The following is a 22,981-nucleotide window of genomic DNA, read 5'->3' as shown; positions in this document are numbered from 1 at the left end:
ATGCACATTGCATGTCCTTTTGTGAGGCAGACTTTTTCACTAAATCTCCTCTCTCCTAAAGGCAGCATCTGCTGTCACTATGCTGTAGAGACGTGAGATTTCTGCCTCTGATCTGCTGCTACAAAGAGCCTTCATCGCCCGTGATGTGCCACTCAGCTGCTCAGGAGCTCTGAGAAATGGATTCTCCAGGCTCCTGAGAAGGAAATTCCCTTTTCTGGCTCTAAGACATCATGTCTATACAGGACACGAACATTTCTGTAAGGCTGATTATTCTGCCATGAGGAAATGACTGCTCTCACACACTGGGCTTGGTTGGAAACTTCGTGATCGTGCCCAGAGGTGCAGAATCCTTTCCTTAATCTCTCACTAAAGAGAAATCCTGAGTGACTCCATTGCTCTGGTCTCATTTTTATTTATTTATTTTATTTATTTATTATTATTTTAACATTATTACAAATGGCTAGAACTACCCAGTGTAGCTGAGAGAAATTTTGCTGGTGGTTACTTTAATGGTGGACTTCAGCCTAGGCAGGGCAGTCATTTGGAAATTGGGCTGCTTCTAGAATAAGTTGCCTAAAAACTTAGGCAACATGGAAATTTTGCCATTAATACAAATTATTGAGAAGGGTGAGATTTTCCTTTGAGTCTCAATTAGTAGAGAGAATTTCCTCAATCTCTTCACCCTTTTGAACAAGAGCCTGGGGTATTAGGAGCCTTGGGTTGAATTTTCACTGGAATTTCTAGGCACGTATTAGAGGATATAAAGTCACTCAGGTTCACTGCCAATGTTGCTTTCTAGGAAAACTTTTGATGAAGAAGAATTTTTGAGTAAGTGCTCAAAGCACTTTGCTTGGAAATCTGTAGGACATGGAGATGTAACCCCTCTGACTGCCAAAGTGAGCAGTGGTACCTCAGAAGAATATTTTCTGTTTGTAATACAGATAGTATTATACACATTTAATATAATTTTTTCATGTTTCATTCTGTCCTTATGGGTCATTTCCCATTATCTGGCTCCACAGTGAATGGTTTAACCCCAGCTGGCAGCCAAACCCCACAGAGCTGCTCACTCACCCCAGCCCCAGTGGGATGTGGAACAGAATTGGATGAGTGAGAAATCTCATGTGCTGAGAAAAAGACAGTTTAATAGGGCAGAAAAGGAAGAAAATAATAATAATTTGAATAATTACAATAATAAAAATATTAAACCACACAAGCTCAGTGAAATTTCTCACCCCTTGCTGACCACTGCCTGGCCAGTTCCCAAGCGATGTCCCCCAGACAGCTTTCCTCCAGAGTTTTTATACATACATATATATATATATATATATATATAGTGTGTGTGTGTGTGTGTGTGTGTATATCTGTCCTGGCTGTGTCCCCTCCCAGCTCCTTGTGCCCCCCCAGCCTCCTCACTGGCAGACCATGAGAAGCTGAGAAGTCTTTCACTTAGTAGAAGCACTTCTTAGCAACAACTGAAAACATCAGTGTGTTACCAACATCATTCTGATCCTAAATCCAAAACACAGCACTGTAGCAGCAACGAGGAAGAAAATTAATTCCATCTCAGCTGAAACCCAGAAAATGAACTTCTCCAGTATTTTTTCAGCTTTAAGAACATTCAAACTAGGTGCTGCATCATGAAAAGCATGAACCCCAGACCAAAAATGTTGTTAATGTTAGCTTACATCCTTCTCACAGCAACCAGGCCCTTGAGACAGAATTTCCTACTTGTCAACTCCTTATTCCTGCTCACCCTCTTCTGTGGCCAGCAGAGAGATAACCCACAGGGTATGGGAACGTGTTAAAAACACTGAGAGGAAAACAAAATGCTGCTTCCCAGAAAAACACTAGAGAAATTTAGGTGTAAGGCTCTCACATGAGAATATTATTCTGCAACTGACACCATTTCCTCTGAGGACTTTTTTAAGGAGCTTCAAGATTTTACTGAACCTTCCTCCATGTATGACATTAAGCGTACCCCCTTTGGATTTTTTAGCAAACTCTTCAGCTTCTTTTACCTCAGGGAAGCATTTTAGAGAATTGTACTCTCCTCTGATGCACAGGGATGGGCAGCAACAACAAGCTACATAAATATACCATCCTCCACAGGAGTGTCACAGGATGCTGTTCAATTGATCACAATAAAATTAGTGTCATTGATTCAGAAAAGTTAAAAGCAGCAGGCTACCTACCTATCCATCAGGCTGTAATCACCACTGCAAGCTGGCATTGGTACAGGAAATTAAAGGACATAAGAAACAGCTTTGGTTTAAATAACACAGGCTGGGAATGCCAGAGAGCTGTAGCTGAGGGGCATAATTACAAATTGCTCTGTCTCAAGAATTTAATCTAGGCAAGCCAAGCAACCTGCTGATCCAGGCTACAGTGGCCAATAGGGTTGGACAATAAAAGAAGATTTGTTAAACATCCATGCGCTGGATTGTAACATCCAGATCCTGAAAATGCAGGGAGGGTTGTCCATGTGCTACCAGGAGTCAACATCAATGACATTTGTGAGGTGAAGGCTGCACTTTCCTTGGGTTTAAGTTACAGAGGGACATTCTGGCTCCCTCACTATGGGAGCAATGGAGCACATACCATAGACACAGCAAAAATTAAAAAAACAAACCCCTGTTTTGGTAGGAGTCCCTTAGTGTTCCTGCCTAGGTCATACCTTAAGCCTAAGAATGCAGAATTCAAGCTGAAAAGTTTATAGCTGATGTCTTTGCCACATGGCTAATTCCTGGGGAATGGAAATCACCCTGGTGGGTTGAGAATGGAATCCCCAAGGTGGGGTTTGAAAGGCTGGCAGCCTTTGGAGGACAGACAGTGCCCGTGGCCTCCATGGCTGGTTGATCTGCACATCAGAGTCCTCCTCAACCTGCCTCATCCTGCTAAAGTCCACACACCACAAATGAGAGGCTTAGATTGCCTTTAGACCACACACCTGAGGGTTTTTCCCTGCACTCTCCGTATTTTCTCCTTTCCCTTGACTCTGAGGGAGGAGACAGCAGACAAAATAGAAGAGCATACTGTGGGGAGCAAAGATCCTTGGACTAACATTTGCTTTTACCCAAGAAAATAAAACTACCCATTCTAAAACAGGAAAATATTTTTAAAAATGAATGTTGTAAGGGTAACTGGGCATGTAGGAGAAAGGGGCCAAAAGCCAGCAGCATTTCAGCCATTGATGCCAGTGGGTGTTTGAAGTGCCTGAAAGTCAAAGGTTTTTCTCTTTCCCTTGTTCCTTCTTGTTTTATAATATTAAAGACTAATCATGGTTAGAGTGTCTAACTAATTACCATCCAAAAGCCAAAATCTGACTTGCAGTGGTATGTTTCATCTTGGATAGGTCTGACCAGGAGCCCCCAGCAGCTCTCACTCCAAGCATCTGAATGGACTTTGAGAGAATTTGAAGGAGATTTTTAAAAGCAAGGGAAGGGGTGCCAGTTGTCTGAAATGACGGAAGTGCAAACAAATTGAACCATATGCTGCAGGGAAAAGGAAAAAATGCAGTGATGACAAAGAAGAGAAGAAACGCTCAGAATAAAGAGCAACATCAACCAAGAGTTGAAACTGGAGGAGAAAAGAGAAGGAGGTGCCTGTGAGCAGGCTTGCTCACTGGCTCAGAGCATCCACTGACCTGAGCATGCTGCTGACTTGTGCCCAGGAAAGGTTTCAGCCTCCCCCACTGCCTGCTTGCTCAGGCAGATGGAAAAGCCGTGGGTTCAGCCCTCCACATCAGAGCTCTCCACACATGCAAACACAGAGAGGAACAACTCCCTCTCCTGCAAGGTGCCTTGGTCAGGCTCCACGCTGCAAACAGGCAAGCAAGCTCTTATTTCTTCTGGCTCAATCCAGTGGCCAGACACCGGAGCTTCTGTCTCACCCACCAAACAAAATGTAGGGCAATAATTTATCATCATAAACATAATAGTAGATTACTGCCTAATGAAGGCTGCAGCCTCTAGTAAGTCTGCTTCTCTCATGTGGCTGACGAGCTTATTACAGCTTTGACTAAGAGGTAATATTACCCCTCCTTAAGAATTGAGTGGATTTGGATTTAATCCCTACTGCTGCTGTTTGACCAGAGACATGATCTTCTGAGTACACCACTGATCCCTAGGAATGGGGACTGTTATTATTGTTTCTAAACCTGTATAATCCAAGTCATGCCCATGGCTCCTCTAGCATCTTTGAGGTGTCATACTTGCTTTCTGTTTGTTTAACACACTCAGGCAAGAGGTTTTCTCACCATCCTCACTCTCCTGTCGCTGTAACCAGCTCAGAGTAAATGGAAAAGCTTATGTGATTTACATCAGAATCTAGGTAAATTCATTTAAGGTGTGCTGCATAGCCTGAAGGTTTGAAACAAATTCTCTAGTATTGCTTGATGATCTGGGATGTAATTACATTTTTAGCTCTAGTAGTTTGAACAACACAGCTCTTTCCAAAATACCTTTGCTTTGGTGACATTTGAAGAGTACATATTTGGAAACTGTGCCTCCTTCTTCCTTCAAGCAACCTTTACATCCTCTCCCACCTGTCAGCCCAGTTGTACCACATCAGGCTGCATTTGGTGAGGGTAATGCACACACCAATCCCAACAGGCACATGCCAAAGCTCCCATTTCCTGGAACTGACCCATTCCTGCAGCAAGTTAAACTGGCAGATCATGATCTGTCTGACCAAGCTGGGTAGTCCTGACATGACTTGCAAGCAGGGCTTTGTCCTGAACTGAAGATTTTCTTTCTTCTCCAAAAGTTACTTCTTGTTTCTATTGTACTCTGTTCCTCATAAGCACAAAACAAATTCTTGCAGTATATCAAGGGGGAAAATGCAGTTGGATAAACAAAATGAAAAGCAACAAAAATGTTCTGTTTGATTAAATGAAGAAAAGTCAAATTTCAGGTATTGCTCTTGCTCCCCAGAAGTGTCTGCAACACCTCCACCCCACTCATCCACAGACTGCACCTCTGAAATGCCAATCCTCCAAGCCAAGGGAGCTCTTCTCACCCAATTGTCTAACATCCAGCACAATATGGCCTGAATCTAGGAGTCCTTCTTATAGAAAACAATTAACAACAAGAGAAATAATAATAACAACACAGATCTAAGTTGAGGCAACTTAAAGCTGCAATTGCCAGCAGCAGAATAGCAGAGTCAACTGTGTGCACTTTTCCCTGGTGCTGTTTTCTCCCCAGTTTCTGGTGCAGCTGGGGCTGTGTTGCTGGATGCTGTTTGACATGTTCTGGCAGACACACATTTTTCCAGGCTCTCTCCTGCCAAGTTCTGGGTGAGAGCTGCAGTAGCACTGGTGGAAGCACCCGATAGCAGCTCTCCTCCTCAGCACAGAGCATGTTTCTCCTCTACCCTTCAGGGGTGTGATAAGCCTTTACAAGAGGCTTTAAATCACTGCGTGGAGGATGCATAAAGGCAAAGGAATGTTACTACAGCTCAGAGAGATCAAAGTTTTACACATACAGCTGCACTGCTGTACGTGTAACGAGTGCGCTGACAGGAGGGTGATGTGGAGAAACTGCCACAAAAACACTGCTTTTGGTGCTCATAGAGACTGTGAAAACAGGCATCTGATGCAATTTTACATGTGGTATTAATTACCCTAGTAAAATGCCACAACACAGAAGAAAACAAAAGGTTTTGGTTTCTTTTTTTCTTATAATGCCTTAGAAGGAGTTAGGACTGACACAAAAACTTTGAGGAGCGCTGCAACACATGGTCATTCCTTCATCCCTTATATGCAATCAGCTCAGTGACAGAATTTACCAAACCATAAAGAACTTGCCCCACAGTGTACATTATTTTAATGTATCCTGTTAAGAAAAATCAAGGTCATAGTGAGAATAAAGGTATCTAAAGTTTCTATAGCAACAGTTACTAGGATGCAGTTGCCAAAGGTGCTTTCTTGTTGTTCCTGAAGTAGATTTACTGGCTGCTTTTTCCTTCCTGTTCACTAGTCTTTTTTGGTAGTATCAGTACAGACATGATGCAAATGTGCTTTCATCGTCAGTAAAATCTTGTAGACTCTTCCTGCCCATGAGCTGGATACGCAGGACATATCATGTGTAAGGGAAAAAAAAATTAAACACTCTGGCCTTGAGATCCAAAGGCAGCACAATGGACTTAAAACGTGTTCACTTTTCTGAAAAGCCATCTTCTTTTTGTAATTGCAAATGAAAAAGTGAAAAGAAAGAATTTAAGTTTCTCTTTTGTGTCTGTTTGTTTACTTTGTACATTGACAGCATCTTGTCTCTTCCTCCTAATGGACAAATTTCCTTGCTGTTTCTATTGCTCAACCAAACCTTCAGGCAGGAGGGGAAATAAAAACAGCAGCCTAAGCACAGCAGAAAAACATCCCTGTGAAATTACAGCGGGATGAAAGTGGAAATGCTTTAGAGCTGAAATGTATCTTCCTTTCTCACAGACAGATAATTCCATGCTGCTGCAGCCCCCATAAAAGCCTTTCCTCTGAAAAGGGGGACTCTGCAGTGCCTCTCACCAAAGTGAGGGGTTAAATGTCACCAAGAAGGGACAAGCTGGAATCGCACAGGAGGGTTGGTGTGGCCTGGCAGGGATGTGTTCCACACCAGGAATCTCTTCTGGTGGTGGTGTGCTCCAGAACAGGATGCCTCAAGGGATCTGAAGGTGGGACCATGAGGGCAGACATATAGGATGTGTATATAGATATATTTATATATATATATATTTATAGGAAGTGTGTGGTGGTTCCTGCTGTCACCTGCTGCTCTGCAGCCTTCACAAATCATGCTCCACTTGATGCCAGGGCTTGATTTCACTAAGGATAGAGGAGTTTCCACCTTCTGCTCCCACCTAAGGTCTCCCAAATATTTGATAATTTCACTGAATCTTTACTTCACATTCCCTGAGGCTGAAACAAGGTGTTTAACACTGGATAAAATATATACTGGGGATTAACTTGAATAGAAAATTTACATAATTTGTAGTCCCTTTTAAAAATCAGACTATCTGAGCCTTCTCCACTTATTGTAAACAAATCAAATAGAAGATGCTGAAATTGCAAAGAGGAAAAATTGGTGTATATCCCAATGCAGCCAAATCCAAAAGAACTACTAAATTTAACCTCCAAACTCATCTAAAAAGATCAACAACTGCAAATTCACAACTTTTTTTTTTGTTTTTTGTTTTTTGTTTTTTTTTAAGAGAGCATTACTGTTAGCACTGCTCCCAGTCTGATCAATCTGTGACACACAGGGCAGAGGATTTTTCTATCAGGGTAGTTTTCTGAATGTGCATGTTGTGAAACACCAAGCACGTGTCACTTTGAGCCAAAGAATATCTTTGATCATAAACATTTGATTTTCTCTCTTCTCCAAAAGTTACTTTGGGTTTCTATTGTACTCTGTTCCTTGTGAGCACAAAACAAATTCTTGCAATCAAGGGGTAAAAATGTAGTCAGATAAACAAAATGAAAAGCAACAAAAGGATTCTGTTTGATTAAATGAAGAAAAGTCAAATTTCAGGTATGAAGAAGATGATTTCTGAGGCATCATATGGGAAACTCCACCAAGAGATTAGCCTTTGTGCACCTAAGAAATTTGCCATCTCCCTGACATTCCTACCATGTCTCTGAAGCGTGGTTTTTAAAGTAGAGCCTTGAGGTTTCTTGGGCATATCTAAAAATGCAAATAAATATTTTTTTTTCTTGCCTCTGCCAGGTCAAGTACTAGAGACATGTTTGCTGCAGCTGAGTGACATGCATCTATTCAAATCCCTTCTGAACTGGAATCAATACTAGCTAGATCCATTACCTCCTGCTTTATTGGCAGCTTGGGTGCTTGTTCAGAAAACAGTCCCTCCTAGTAATGTAATAAAGCCCCCACCTTGGAGATAATTAGATTGCCTGGGATATAGAATCCACTGATGATCATTTCCCTGCTGATTTTGGCTTGCTACTCCAGCTCAGGTTGCAGTCTCCATCACTACACACTCTTACATTAGACCACTTGAGTCTCATCACCTAACAATTGCCATAGCAGATTTATTTGGATTTTTTTCTTTTAACTCTTCCATAATAACAGCAACCAGACAAACCTCAGAGTGTCATTAACATGCTTTTAAAAATGCACTGAAATGGCTTTTTCAATTACCTCAAGATTTAATATCCTGGCCACAACACAGATATCCCTCACTCTAACAACAAATCCTTCCAGGAGAGAACACATGACACGACACCGCCCTTCCCTGAATTTCCTTTGGGTCCTCAGTGTATCCCAGAGGCTGATGAATTCAAACTGTGAGAAAAGCACATTCCACAAATGCTATGAACATTCAGATATGGCCTTGCCAGCTATCTTCCCTTACCACACTTTCCTGATGCCTTGATGGGTTCCCAGTTCAAGTCCTCACTTGTCATGAATTTCATTACTAATAAATTGGGGAACCACAACCTCATTATACTTCCTCTTCAGTCTGCCCCAGAAGGTCCCAAGCATGCAGATTTTGGTTTACTGTTGAACACTTCTTGCTCTTGGCTTCAATCATTGAAGGGTGAGAGAAAACAAATCCACTCGATAGAGACGTCAGCCTGTAAGTGATGCTCTCCCTGTCCCAACAGGTGGGAATACATGACTTTGCACATCCCCTGGAGCCTGAGGATCATCTTTCTAATTATCTTCATGTCTTTAAACAATGACAATGGATGATTGGCAGCAACTCTGTGCAATGTATAGCAGATGAAACAGTACTTGCCAATCCTGAGTTAAAAAAACCCCAGTGCAAGTAGGAATATTTATTACCCATTTTTAGGCATTTAAATGCAAACCTTACCCAGTGGTATTAAATACTTAACTAAAACAGCAAAAAGGCTGAAGAAGAAAGAACCGAGGCATAAAGGGAAAGTTGGTTTCCCTTGATGTCACAAACACTGACAGTTTTGATGTATTTATCAAAACAAGTACAAGAACACTCGGTTTGAAGGTGTCATTTTCGTTCTCTCATACTCAAGAGCTGCAAGTTCTCCCCTGGCTGTCTCAGGCTGTAACTCTTTCGTGGGCACAATGCCTCCACCAGAGGTTTTCTCCAATCATGGCTTTCTGCTGCAATTCATTAACTTTCATGGGAAGGAAAGAGGGTGGGTTTGCTCATTTGCCTTGCTAGAAGCTAACCCTTAAATCCACACAGGCTGCCAATATATAAACACTCCATGGATATTGGATTGGTGTTTAACTTCCCACCAGTTGAACAATTCCAAAGCAGCAGCAATCAAGTCTTTCAGCGTTGCCCATGAGCAGCAGCTCTCCACCCCCACAGCTCAGGTCATCGGTGAGAACAATGAATATTCCATGACACACAAAACACTGTTGCTTGCCAGAGCATTTGTTTTGCCCAATATTATTGCCCATTGGTTTGCAAAGGCTGAGGATCTACAGCACAATGGGGATTGCCAAATCCTGGGATTCCCGGGAAACATCCCAATAGTCTTGGAGTTCTGCCTGAGCCTGGATAAACACAATGCATTACAATCAACAAAGGCCTTAATTAATGGATGCTGACATTGTACCTCCCGAGGAACAAAGGGGAAAGCAGGGCCCGCTGCCCAAGGACCTTGGAGTCTAACTCAGGCTGGCAATAGGGATCAGACACACCAGGCCTGCAGAGGGAAGGCTGACACTGAGATTTCCCTTTGTCTTATGTCAATACAGATACAAGCAGTGGCAGCAGAAAGCAAAACATCCCTCCCCAGGACATGAGGGCTTTTCTTGTCTTTTTATCCACAAGCAAGTTCAGATTTTATCTCCCCTTCTTCTCCTTATCTCTCTGCTGCCTCCCTGCACACATATGCCTTTTTTTCTCATTAAATTCCTCCTAAGTGATTTTTTTTTTAATTTTGATTTTTTTTATTTTTTACAATCTTCCACATTCTGGGCTCTACCAGCCCAGAACATCTCCCTCCACAAACAGATCACCTCACCTCCTCTTCTCTCCTGGCCTAAGACACCCACCTCCCTGGTTCAAATGTTCTCACATATTTGGCTCAAAAGCTCCTCTTTCCAGCTACTCCAAGGTATTTTCCACTTTTTCCTACAACTCCTCCTAACAGCCTGCAATCTTTGCATGGTTTATAATTCCCTCTGACCACAGAAGATCCCATCTCTTTCCATCCTATTTGAACTCTCTCCCTTCCATCAAGATCATGGGAAGCTGTCAAATAAAATCACAGTCTCTGACAGTGCCCTTGGACCCTGGGGAGAGGATGCAGGAGGAACCATTGGCGTCTGTAGATGTCAGGGATATGAATAAACTCCTTTATGCAGAAGATGTTAGTACACCCCTGGATCTCTTCACTGTCTATACATTGAGAAAATGAAATACATGCAGTCTACAAGCAAAACAAGGGTAAACGTAGATCACAATTCAAATCTGAGTACCTTCCCACTTCCAAAACATGCTTTTTCTTGGGATATTTGTTGATTTGTTTATCTTCCTTTGCCAAAAGCCAGGAATTCATCATCAGTTTAAATCCCTCCAGGTTTTCCATTTCCATTCTTGTTTCATTTCCATTAAAATACTCCACGCAGCCAAAATCTTACTTAGTTTTCACTATTTTTTACTGAGAAATTCAAATGTATTGAAAAAGAACTGTAATAAGGCCCCTAAAGATTTTAAATCTGAATAAGTGACACACAGAAACTTCTCTTCCCTGCAGTTGAGAAAATTGTATTACTAGGCACAATATTGTCATTATCCTCTCTACTATTATGCCTAGATACAAGGAAGCTAAAATATCTACTTCATGCTGGTGAAAAGTGGACAGAACTAGAGGAAAATGCAGTAGTAATAATAATAATTAAAATAATAGTACTAATAATAAAGGCAACACAACCAGAGCAAAAGTGATGATATTTTTAAAGTACTTACCCAGCATCAGTGCTGTTGCCACACAGTAACACATCTTCTGTACCATTTTTTATGAAATAGTTCACTGCAACAGAAATAGAGAAATGGCTTTTTAATAAACACATTTTGGGAATGATAACATTCAAAAATATCATCCACCAACCAGCATATTCAATTGGGATGCCAACTGAGAGAAGAATGACATGCTTTTGCTTTGTTTTGCTAATTTTAACTTTTATAAATTGGAAAAATAAATACATTTTTTCAAATCTCTGTAAGCCCTTGCTGTTTGTATTCCGAATCTGACCACTTGAATAAGGTGACAATGGGCTATGGGCAATGTTTTTAGGAAATTCTATCCAGCCATGTCCCTCTGTTCAAACCAAGAACACTGTTACTAAATTCTGTAAATGTAGTGAAACCAAACCATATGCTAGCCTGTAACTTTTAGTCTGTACACTGATGAGACACATATTAATTGAAGTTTGTGGCAGAAATTACTGACTCATAGGTTAAAAACGTAACCATCTATAACTCAGAATGTAATAATATTAACAAAGCAGCCCACTCCTTCAGTCTGGTGGATTCCACTCAGCATAGAAAACACACAGCAAAAAGGAAAAGAAACAAAAATGCACCCTGTTAAAGATCAAACAAATAAGGAAGTGTTCACCAAGACAAATATTTATCACTGTAGTCATCTGTAATGGCAATGGAGAGAGACAGACACTTCTCAAGGGAGCCCCAGAGGAGCAAGCTAAATTTAAGTGCTGTGGATTGTTCCCAGGTTGACTACCAATAAGGCTTAAGGAAATTAGCATCTCCAGGCTAATGAGAGACTTTGCATACACACTTCTCTCCCCAGCCAAAGAAGTCTAACATGCAGGGTAACAGAACAGGAGACCAATTTCTTCTCAAAGAGATAAGCAAAATCAGTGTTCTGGAGGGAGCGTGGAGAAAAGGTGTTCTAAGGAGCATCTCTGAAACCTGGATGGTGGCAGGGAAGAACAGATAAGAGCATTGCTCTAGAAACATAAAAAATGTGAAATAGGTGTGCAGCTCACTGAAGAAGGGTAAATAATCTGGTGTGCTTTGCTGCAGCAGAGAGGACGTGATCCCCTCTTGACCAAGCCATGGTGGTGGCAGCCTTGCCTGGGTAAGGCTTTGTGAGCAGAGGGGCCTCTGCAGATGCTGCTCACAAGAGGTTCTCCATTCCAGGCTAACCCTCTGTTGTGAAATGTTTTAAAAATCAAGAGTGACAGCTTATCCAGGCGGGCTATGCAGAGAATGCTCAATGGCTCAACCACTGAACAGATGTGCTGTGGCTTTCTCAGTAAGCTGCGAGCAGCGGAAAAGCCCCGCTCTGCTGCATGCCAAGAGGGAATTACTGCCCAGGAGCTTGTGGTTACAGGGGCACGTGATGGTGTTCACAAGTTATCAGAGCACAGATCCTCCTCAGATTGGATGCTTTTCCACTTTGTCTGGTCACTTGGGCTTTTTATACACAGAAGGAAACACCTTGTGTGACAGCAACTCTCAGGACTGAGTGTGGTTGAGGATTGGTGACCAGTCACCATGGAACAGGGAAAGATGTCACGTCTGCATCACCTTTCCCACTCCAGTTCTGCTGGGCAAGGACTTGTGTTTTATTCAGGACAAGTGGCATCTTATTTGGGACAAACCATCAGTGACACAAACACACCAGACCACTTTCTCCCTGAGCTAGATGATCTTTAAGGCCCTATCCAACACAAACCATTCAATGATTTTGGTTTGATTGAAATTCTGGAGCATTGGTTGGAAACCCAAATGACACCTCCTGGTCAGCCAAATCAGAAGATAAGAACAGAGTCTGAGCACATGATTAAGTAGGACAAGGATTCCCTATGTGCAAACAAGAAATCTGAAATCTTGGCAACAGACAAAATTCTGCTGTCTGCTGTCGAGTTAAGCATTTACATTTCTAAACCAAGCAGCAAGGCAGGTGCCAAAGAGCCCCATGAAGGGCAGGCTGAGGAGTTGGTGTGTAGGTGCTGCTGGGAGGACACATCTTCACCACGGGGTCATGCCAGGGAGCGCCACAGCCACTGTGACAAACCTTGGGCTGAGGAGGAGGCGAGCTCCCGATTCCCCACTGATAAATGAAAGGGGGATTAGAGTTTTATACCCAAGGAGACAAATTGCTGTATTATCAAAGATGTGCACAACAATCAATCTTTCCTTCAAAGCCTGTTGGTTTGGATTTCAATCAAGCCTGCTGGGCAATCAAGAGCTGCAAGAAGCAAACGGGCCTCACTCTTGCTTTAAAGAATGAACAACCTTGGTACCAAATTAACCCATAGCCTCAGCTTCCCATCAGTTAACTCCAATGTGGGAAAAGAACTAGGAACTCCTTTTTCATGCAGAGCAGGATTTTCTCTCTGAAAACTGCTCAAACTGAGCAATGCCACCTGAAAACACAACGATTTTTCATTGCCTTGGAAGATTGCAATTCATTTCTGTTGTGTTCTTCACTGAAAAATTTTGGCTTGTGAGTGGGAAAAATATAGGAAAACAAATATGGAAAATAAAACTGAACCCCTCTGTTTTAGGTGTTTACTTTTGTTGTTTTTTGCTTTTTTTATTTTTTATTTCTGAAGTAAAATTAAGCCAAAATCATGACATTTATAGCACTTGTGTGTGTACATAAACTTTATGCAACGTGCCATTCTTTCCAAAAGTAATGCTATTTATTTTTTCTACCAGTTTTACTTAAATGTTGATGTCACAGTCATAGGGTACATGTTGCTTTTTAAGAATTTTTCGACAGGAATTTCCAGAGTAAGGCAACTGCCTGGTCATATTAAAAGTAAAAATACTCTGAATAACAAGGTCTCCTTCAAGTCCATGTTCTGCCTCCCACACTTCTCAAACCAAATAACACTGGCCATAATTTTAAAGTTATTATATGCAAGTGGGTAAAACCACAAATTTTCCCTGTGTTTTCTTGCAATCTATTCTCCCAAAGTCAGTTCCCCATAATTTTGTCTGTTTCATCCTACACTTTTTCTGATTTCTCAGTATCTTCCAGGTTTCTGCACTGCTCCCTCCCACACTAGGTGATTGTAACAGAGTAAATTCACAATATCTCTACTTGTTAAATTAACAGGGGAAAAACAAAAAGCAAACTTCCTCAAAAAAAAAAAAATCCAATTAAAAATATGCTGCAGCTTGTGCTTTCCACACCTCTATCACACAACTAGGCAGAAAGCCAGTAGGGTACATAAGACTGCAGGGTAGAAACCTTCCTCATTTCTGTGTGAAGGAAAGGAAAATTTTCTCATTCAGAAAACTAAAGACGATTGGAGTGAGCTTAGAAGACACAGCTTCTGCCTCCAGTTTCTGCTCCTCCTTTGAAGGCCCTACTGAAACGCTATTTTGACTCATCTTACAACAAATTAACTCCAATTAAAAATAAAACCACCACAACAACCCTATACATTATCACACTTGCATAAAGATCAGCATTCAAATATCATTAGTCACTGCCCAGAGAAGAGTCCTCTGGCTGACTTTCTAACAAAAACTTCAGAGAGGTGTTTGTTATCGCAGACTATTTATTGCAGCCACACGGGCGCTCGCTGCTTGGAGACTTTCTCCCCGCGCTGGGGCTGGCACAGAGCACTGACAGCCACCCAACGCCCCCATTCCAAATTTAAAACGCAGTTTTAAAAAAAAAAAACTCCACCTCCTTACAGCTGTGATATGTGGCACGGAAAGGAAACAGACAACACCCCCTCCTCGCCCTTTCTCCCACCGGCGCGAACACGCTTTGCCTCCTGGTAATACACGATAATTAAAACGAATCCTTGCTGCACTTGCTGTGTGCACACTGTGTCACACACGGCGAAGCCTCTAATAAATGAAATTGAGTTTGAAGATGAAAAACATGCCTCACAAAAGCCATGGAACAGGCTGTATTAAGGGTGTTATTAGGGGAGAATGCTTGGGAAAAAAAAAAATGGCACTGCCGGTTAGCCCTTCCTGGCTAAAAGGGGTTGTAAATAATTATAATAATCAGTTACTCTCCTGTTGCTCAGCCCATGGCAGGGGATCTGGGTCCCCTTTGCTGTCCCCTGGCATTTGCTGGTGCTGATCCTTCTGCTGAGTTTTTCTTGGCTGCTCTCCTCTCCTTGCTTCCCATCCTCCCTCTTTCCCTGGGAAATCACTTATAGCCCATCTCTGCTGCCTCCATACCCTGTAGCCATGTGGAAGGACATTTCCTAAATCTCAGTTAAAAAAAGGAACAGGAGGGGTTATGGCCAAGATGGTTGGGTGGGTAGAGGAAGCAGAGATCGAGGGGACAATTTTATGTACAGCATTGGCAAGTGCATGACTTTGTGGTAAACACAGCCTGGAATTCTGGGCATGAGTTGTCCTGCAGGGGATATGGAGGGGCTGGGAGGAAGTTGTAGAAAATCACACAACCAGGTGGTGGGAGGAAAGTGGTCTCCTCCAGCTTGAGTCTCTCTGGTAGGCTCCTGTTAGTGCTTCTCCCCACTCTCCAGACAAGTCAGAGAAACAATTTTCCTGCCAGGCTCAGCAGTTGCCACAGCACAGAAAATGTCTCCAATTTTGACAGTACAGCTTTTTGCCCGCTTTGTGAAAAAGCCACTAAAAATATCAATCAAGCCCTCTTGAGCTAGATGGCTCCCATGCACTAGGAAGAGGCTCTGAAAGCCTCAGAGATCCACAGTACCTGGTTTGTGCTGCCCACATGGTCTGAGGGAACAAAAAGCACATCAGGAGAGGAGGAAAAGCACATCAGGAGCTTTTGGAGATGTGCACTAGAGGAGAGAGGAGAATTTAGCTGCTGTCAAATTGGCTTGGGGACCTGGCCAAGCCCAGGAACATCCCCAGGAAGACAAGGCAGAGACAATGACTAGCAATAAACACACATGCTGGCTTTTAAACATCTTCAGATAACCTCCTTCTATGCCTCTGTGCCTCACCAGTCACTCAGACCCACACTCTTAGGGCTGTAGGGTACATAGCATGTAACTAAAAGCATATTTAGTACCACTTATTTAGACATATGCTCCACATGAATAGGCAGCAAAGCTCTGAAGTGTGCTCTCTGGAAGTTTTGTAGAGGTTTTGTGTTTTGTGGAATTTTTTCATATGTTTCACAAAAGAATTAAAATCAAAAGCTGCTACAAAGGTTGAATGCATTTGTGATTACAGACAGACGATGGAAAAATATAATAAAAAAAACCAACAACTTCTGCACTTACTCTGATAAAGAAAACAAATAAATTGGATCAAAAAATGGCTGAGAGACAGAAAACATAGGTTAAGATGAAAAGTCAGTGTGCAGGCTAACAGAGGGCTGCATCTTCTTTGTTATAAGTACAAGGGGAAAAGAGGATGAGGAGAGAGGTAACATCTCCTATACACAGTATTTTCCAGGTGAATAAAGTCTGAGGCGTGGACTGAATGAGGAGCACTAGAGACACCCACTCCATTAAAAAAAAGGAACAGAGAAATGCAAAGTGGAATATTAAGTTGTCAGAAAATGAAGTAAAGCAGAGAAGGAGAAAATCTCACCTATTCATAACCTTGTCAGTCCTTAAACTCCCTGTATAAGTTCAGATAAGAGAGATGGAGTATTTTTTTTTTGTAGGGTTCCTTAGTCAACACTTTTATGTAATATGAAGCTATGATCAGAGAAAAGTGTAATATTGATATTCAGGAGGGCAAGAATGGAGTAACACATAGGAAAGAGCTGATGAACAGTGGCTTGTTTCTATCAGTTCAGTTCAATAACTTTTCCAATGATATGGACAAGGGCACCAAGTGCAGCCTCAGCTTGCAGATGGCACCAAGCTGGGTGGGAGTGCTGATCTCCTGATCTCCTGGAGGGCAGGAAAGGCTTCTCACTCTCTACAGCTCCCTGGCAGGAGGGTGCAGCCAGGTCAGGGTCAGTCTCCCCTCCCAGGGAACAAGTGATGATAGGACTGGAAGAAATGACCTCAAGTTGCACATGAGGTGGTTTGGATTGGATATCAGGAAATATTTCTTCATGGGAGGGGTTATCAGGCATTGGAATAGGCTACCCAGGGAGGTGGTGGAGTCACCATGCCTGCAAGTGTTTAAAAGATATGTGGATGTGACTCTTGGGGACAGGGTTTATTGGTGGACTTGGCAGTGCCATGGTAATCATTGGACTTGATGATCTTGGAAGTCTTTTCCAACTGAAATGGCCCAATGATCCAGAAGAAACACCACTTTCAGTGCTTTCCATAGGGTACCTGTCAGACTGGAAAGTATTGAGAAGGGAACGAGAATGACTGGGAAAATTTAAGAAGAGCAGCAATTGAAAAAATGGACATCTTTTATCCTAGAAAAAAGGTGACTATTACAGTAAAAAAATAGCATGCATTCTGGAAAAAGAAAACAGGGAGCTTTGTGTGCTCCTAGTGACAGGAACGTGATAACAACGTTTGTTGCCTTAAGAAAATGGAAGGGGGAAAAGAAAAGAAGAATTTTAAAAACTGAAGATAAAAGAAATATTTTTCACTGTATTTCCCATTTGAACTGCTGAAGTTGCTGCTGCTGGCTGCCCCTGTGGACAAAATATTCAAAGAAAGATTTGTTGCCTGTGTAGATAAGGATATCCTGAGTTACAACAGTTAATATTAATAGAAAATGAAAAAAATATCTATACTTTGAGCTCTACTAATCCTTTTCTGGAGTAAATTGGGCTGTTTGGTGCCACAGAGAGATGCTGCTCTGGGTTTGCCAAGGCCAGGTTGAGCCTGGGAATTCCCATATTTTATTTCTATCACACTTGGGGTAATTCATCACTGATGAAAATTATCAGGAGAAAATATATTTTTACTTATTCCTTAAAACCAGTACAAGAAGGGCAAGGAACAATGCACTTTATTGCTGAACCTGGAGCATGGAGCAGTCCATGGACAGGCCTTAATGGGCACATAGAAAGGCCTTTCAAATGCACATCACTGCTCAGGCCAGGTGGTGTTTTAATTCTGTAGTTTATGAACAATCTGAAGGTGCAGCAAAACTTAAAATGTTTAGTCTGAATTTTCCATGGCAGTTTTTCCTCAAGTAGATCTCTCCTTTCTATGAGCAGTGATGAGAACAGAAGGTGCAACTGAGTTAGAAATCCTCCTGTTCCACAAAGTATTTCAAATATTTACAATATAAGAACTTCATCTTTCACCACAAGGCTGAAAAAATCTTACTGGATGGTCAGGAAGAGACTTTATTGGATTCAGCATTATCAATTCCTATGTTTTTCTGATCCTTGCACTTCTGATGGGGCTTTCTTTTTCTATTTAGCTTAAAAAAATTACAATGCACAGGTACAATACCCATATTAGTAACACATCAGAGCATTAAGTTTTGAGCATTGATGAAGCTATTTATCAAAAGGCCCACAGCACTTGAACAAAGCCACAATATTTACAGTTAAAGTAGCGTAATGTCAATAGATTTCTTGCTGACAAGCACCATCTGAAAGTCCAGAGAGGTTCCTTGTTTTAATCACTGGTTCATGTACAATCATACATAATAAAACACCTGTTCCGGTTGCAACTTGAATTATTGCTTCTCTCTTTCCTCCCACCTCCATGATTATTCATCAAACACTTGCTGTCTTCTATTACCACCTCAGACAACGCCTCAAACACTTTTCAGCTCTCCCCAAACTGAATTTATTATCTGACTTGTACAAAATTATTTTCTCTACAGTTCCCATACAGATTCATAGTATCCGTTCATAGAGCTCCATTTCAGTGGTTCTGGAAACAAAAATGTTTTCATTATACAGAGATAACAATCAGGCACAGAGCTTGGAGAAGATACCCACAGCCTCATCTGCATGCAGACATACATTTCTAGATATTCACAGATCTGTGTCTCAGCATCTGTTCCACACAAGCCTTTGATCCCTTCTCAAGTGCCCAAGAAAACCACAATTTGGATGGGTATCCCCAAAAGTTCACATACTCTATACATCTTTATAAATATAGAACCTGAAGCAGTCCTAAGTCTTCCAGGTCTACCTGGAGGTGACAAAAAATATTATATTAGTCTTGATCTGAGTTTTTTCTTTTAAATATTGATTTGTTTTTTCCCCAGATCACTGTTAAGCACACAACTTGACTCCAGAAGAGAAAAATCACTGCCATGAAGTGAATGCCAAAAACTACTTTAGAAGAAAAAAATAACAACCCTGAAATACCTCTTTTAAATTATAAAAATAGTAGCTGATTCCTCCCATTAAAAGGCTTATAAAGCTTGAAAATGCATTTATTTTACTTGTTTGGTTGGGTTTTTTTTAATGTCAATTGCTAGGACAATCTAACTAACTAGAACTGTCTAACAGAAATTACAGGGTTGCTCATTTTTTACCTTAAAAGATTTGGTTTTGTGAGTAAATATATATAGAACACTTTAAAAACAAGACTCTTTCAGAGTGTCTTAAACAAGGAATTTAGTGTAAAGAAAAAAGAAAATGCTGGGGTTTAAGACTATCATTCCATAAGTGACTTTATAATTTAATTATAGTTTTAAGGTTCTTTAAAGCATTTTTTCTTATGCTTTCAGCCTTTACATTAAGCCCTGCTCAACAAAAGGACTCAGATTTCTACTTACTGACTAGTCAATAATCCATTTTCATAATGGAATACATAAATGACATTAAAGATTCTAAAATCATCAGCTACATGAATCAACCACACTCAGTCCATTGGTACATCTCTAAGCCAGTGACACGTCTGACATCCTATAGCTTTTAATCCGTTCCAACTCGCACATTCATGAAGCTTCACTTCATCAAATACGTCTTTAATTTAAACACCACAACCCAAGACAGGCTTTCAAGACTGTTTTTTGGAGCTGCTTTCCTAGAAATCTTTACAAGTATTAAAATTAGTTTTTTAGTTTTTTAGTCAGCTGTTATTTCTAAATATTATCTCTCCTAATGATAGCCAACTGCTCAAAGACTTTGATACGAATATATTCGGTCTCATAATTTTCATAATGCTGTGGATGTAAACTATCATTATTTTCAACCTTTTTTTCCCTTTTATTTCATTTTTATATACAATCACCGCTGCATCTAAAACTCCAGTCTTCCTGGTTTGTTATTATTAATGTCTAAAAATAATCCTCCTTGGGCTTATTGATCGCAATCTCTCACCAAATCTAGAACTGCAGGTAGGAAAATAATTACCTATCAGTAGTCACCGTTTCCCCAGATGAATGATTGTAATTTCACCACTGGCACTTGACATGAAGAATTTTTTAGCCTGATTTTATCTGATGCTCACATGTCTCTCATCCCACAATCCTTCATTCAGAGAGTAGTTGCACAGAGGAAACTGGGAAACCTGATGAGCTACTGCTCCCTTAATCTTCATTTTCCCCCTCTCTAGGTTTGCAGGGCTAACCATTACTCATTGGAGGCAAAGCCAGAATGGAATAATTTTTCTGACAAGCCTTCTTCTTAGAGGTTGCTGTTTAAATTTTGAGCCATTTAAATGGGTGGAAAGAACATAAAAATTCTCTTGTTCATCCTGGAGAGAGGTTCCCAGCAAGTGGCAGATTTTAGATCTGAATCTCCACTGTGAGTTGAGGAAAGACTAAAAATTTGTCTCATCTTATCATGACTGCTGTGCCCAGTAATTAAGATGAGACACCAGAGGCACCCACAGTAACTTAGCAGAAGTTTCTTTCACAGAATTAAGCTTTTAATCACATTGCCAAGGAACTTCCCATCTTGACAGTCTGATCAGGAATATTTGCTGACAGCTCTGTTCTAGGACTTTATATTCCAATATTTAGTGAACTGAATAGGAACCAGTTTGAATTTTCTCACAGGATCTTCATGTTTATAATTTTGCCTCTTCCTTCCCAAGTTACCTGGTGCTTCCTCCAGCTGCACAAGCCATTGGAATGATGGCAAGAACAAGCAGAATGTTGGGTGGACAGGCAGGAATTCCTTATGGGATTTAGTGTATGATCAACTCATGGCAGACAGAGGGGAAAACCCAACAATCTCCAATAACATTAGCAACCTTGCAACGCAGGATTGACAAGATTTATAGAAAAAAGGCTTTTCTTGAACACATGTGTAAAACAGGAAAAGTACCCATGGAGTTAAGGGAAAGAGTTTCAGAAATCTGGGATTGTGATGGTTATTTCCTCAAGGAGCAACCAAAAATCAAGAGCTACCATATAACCGTGGTTAAACCAATGATGACGCAAAGTTTACAAACTGACTTTTTTCCCTGTATATAAAACCAAAATGAGAGGATCAAGAAGACAGATGAGAAAAAAAAAAAAATCCTGCCTGGAGGCTGAAAGCAGATAAGGAAAGATTACAGAACTTTGTCCAGATATGAAGTAAGTTTTGAATAAAAAAGCAGACCTGGAGCTATCCCAGGCCATCCCAGATGGATGTCCCAGAGACACAACCAAAACGTCCCCTGTAGCAAGTGCCCACAGCACACAGTTATCTCAAACTAAAAAAGGGCTGTGAAAGGCTCAAAATGGGAGTTCTTATCATTCTTCACACCTCATGACTAAATCTCTCAACAATTTCCTCTGCAGCACCAAGCAATTCTTCCCTCTATTACCCTTTTAAGGGGTTTTACTGATTTTTGTTTTTTCATTCATGCAAAAAATGGTTTTAAAGCACAGGAGGAGGCTGATGCCATTTCAGAGGTTCTGTGCTGCCCTTTAAAATACTAAAAACATTCTTAAAGAATCCATAGCAAATTTTTGCTCTTCAAGAAGAGCAGGAATATCACATCACCCCATTTGAATTCTCTATTTTGGTGTCATTATGAACAGAATTAACGATTTCTCCAATTTTAATTTTCAGTGGTTTGCACTCCTTTATTTCTTTACATTCCCCTTTTTCTCTAAAGTATTGTTATGTATCTCTGACAGTACTTCAGGTTTCTGTTTTCTGTGTTTCTTACATTAGTATCCCTGCTCCAAACTAAATGACAGCCACATTGGTTTTGAATTCTCCAAAGAGCTCTTGTAATTGTCTGTGCTCCCTTCGAGTGAACTCTACTATCTCAACATGTTGGCCAATTTTCTTCTCTAGCTCTTCTTTAGAGTAAACACTGACACGATTCTGTTTCTTAATATATTCCCTTTTTTATCTAATTTGGTCTGCCTACACTTTAATCTAACCGTATGTATTGCTTAATTCCCTGCAGTACTTGAAATTTGGACTGTTATTAAATTGTGGTCAGTGCCTCTCCTTTAAATGGTCAATTCATTTCACCATAATACTTATGCAAAATGAAATACAAAGCACTATCCCATCTAGTCACAAAATGGGCCAATCCTTCCATTTCTGAATCACTTTAGTGCAACAGTAAACATTAAATGAAAATCCTACTTAATATTGTTCTCCCTTGCCTAATAGCTAAGCCTCCTTCTTCAGCATTTTGAGGAAGGCTTCATTGTTCTTATTCAGAGGTCACTACCTTTTTCTTATAAATCTGCTCTTCTTCTAGGTCTCCAGGGGCCTGCTGCATTGCCTCGCCACTTTCACTATTTAAATAATTTTTGTCTATCCAAAGTAAGTGACAACTGTTTGCCATAATACACCATGTCTTTATTTTCAGATATTATGAAAACATTCTTTGATATTATTATTACTTCCTTGTAATGCCACATGGTCAAAATTTAATTCACTTTAGTCCATTATCTCACCAAGTCTGTTATCTTTGTAAGAGGCAAATCTCTTCTAGAGATATGAAGCATATTTTCATGACCCTATTAACCATTGCTGGATTTCCTATACGGATTTCTGGGAGTGTCTGCCCTCCTTCCCATATCTGGACTACATAAATAAACTTGCTCATGGTATGCTGGAGCAGCTGTAAAATTCCTCACATTTAAAGCAATGCTGCAGCTGGCCCTGACATTATCTGTATTTTAACAGACTATCCCATATCACATTTACCCTACTGCCATTCCCAGAGAGCCAGACTATCTTCATGGCTCCATGTCTTCCATTCACCTTTATTGCAGGGCTTTATGCCTCCAG

General features: G+C 40.9%; 1 protein-coding gene across 4 annotated transcripts in view; it reads right to left on the bottom strand.

The window, feature by feature from the left end:
• Positions 1-22,981, bottom strand: part of LOC131575634 (sodium channel protein type 5 subunit alpha-like) — a 210,234-nt gene that overhangs the window by 121,449 nt on the left and 65,804 nt on the right. For all 4 annotated transcript variants that reach the window (XM_058831335.1, XM_058831337.1, XM_058831338.1 and 1 more), the window contains exon 8: positions 10,924-10,987. In XM_058831335.1, coding sequence (XP_058687318.1) covers positions 10,924-10,987 — 64 coding nt within the window. The remainder of the gene's footprint in view (positions 1-10,923; positions 10,988-22,981) is intronic.

Source organism: Poecile atricapillus, chromosome 2 (assembly GCF_030490865.1).
Source record: "Poecile atricapillus isolate bPoeAtr1 chromosome 2, bPoeAtr1.hap1, whole genome shotgun sequence".
In the NCBI taxonomy this organism is placed as follows: domain Eukaryota; kingdom Metazoa; phylum Chordata; class Aves; order Passeriformes; family Paridae; genus Poecile; species Poecile atricapillus.
The sequence above is the reverse complement of the archived record's forward strand: the minus strand, read 5'-3'. Positions and strand labels throughout refer to the sequence as shown.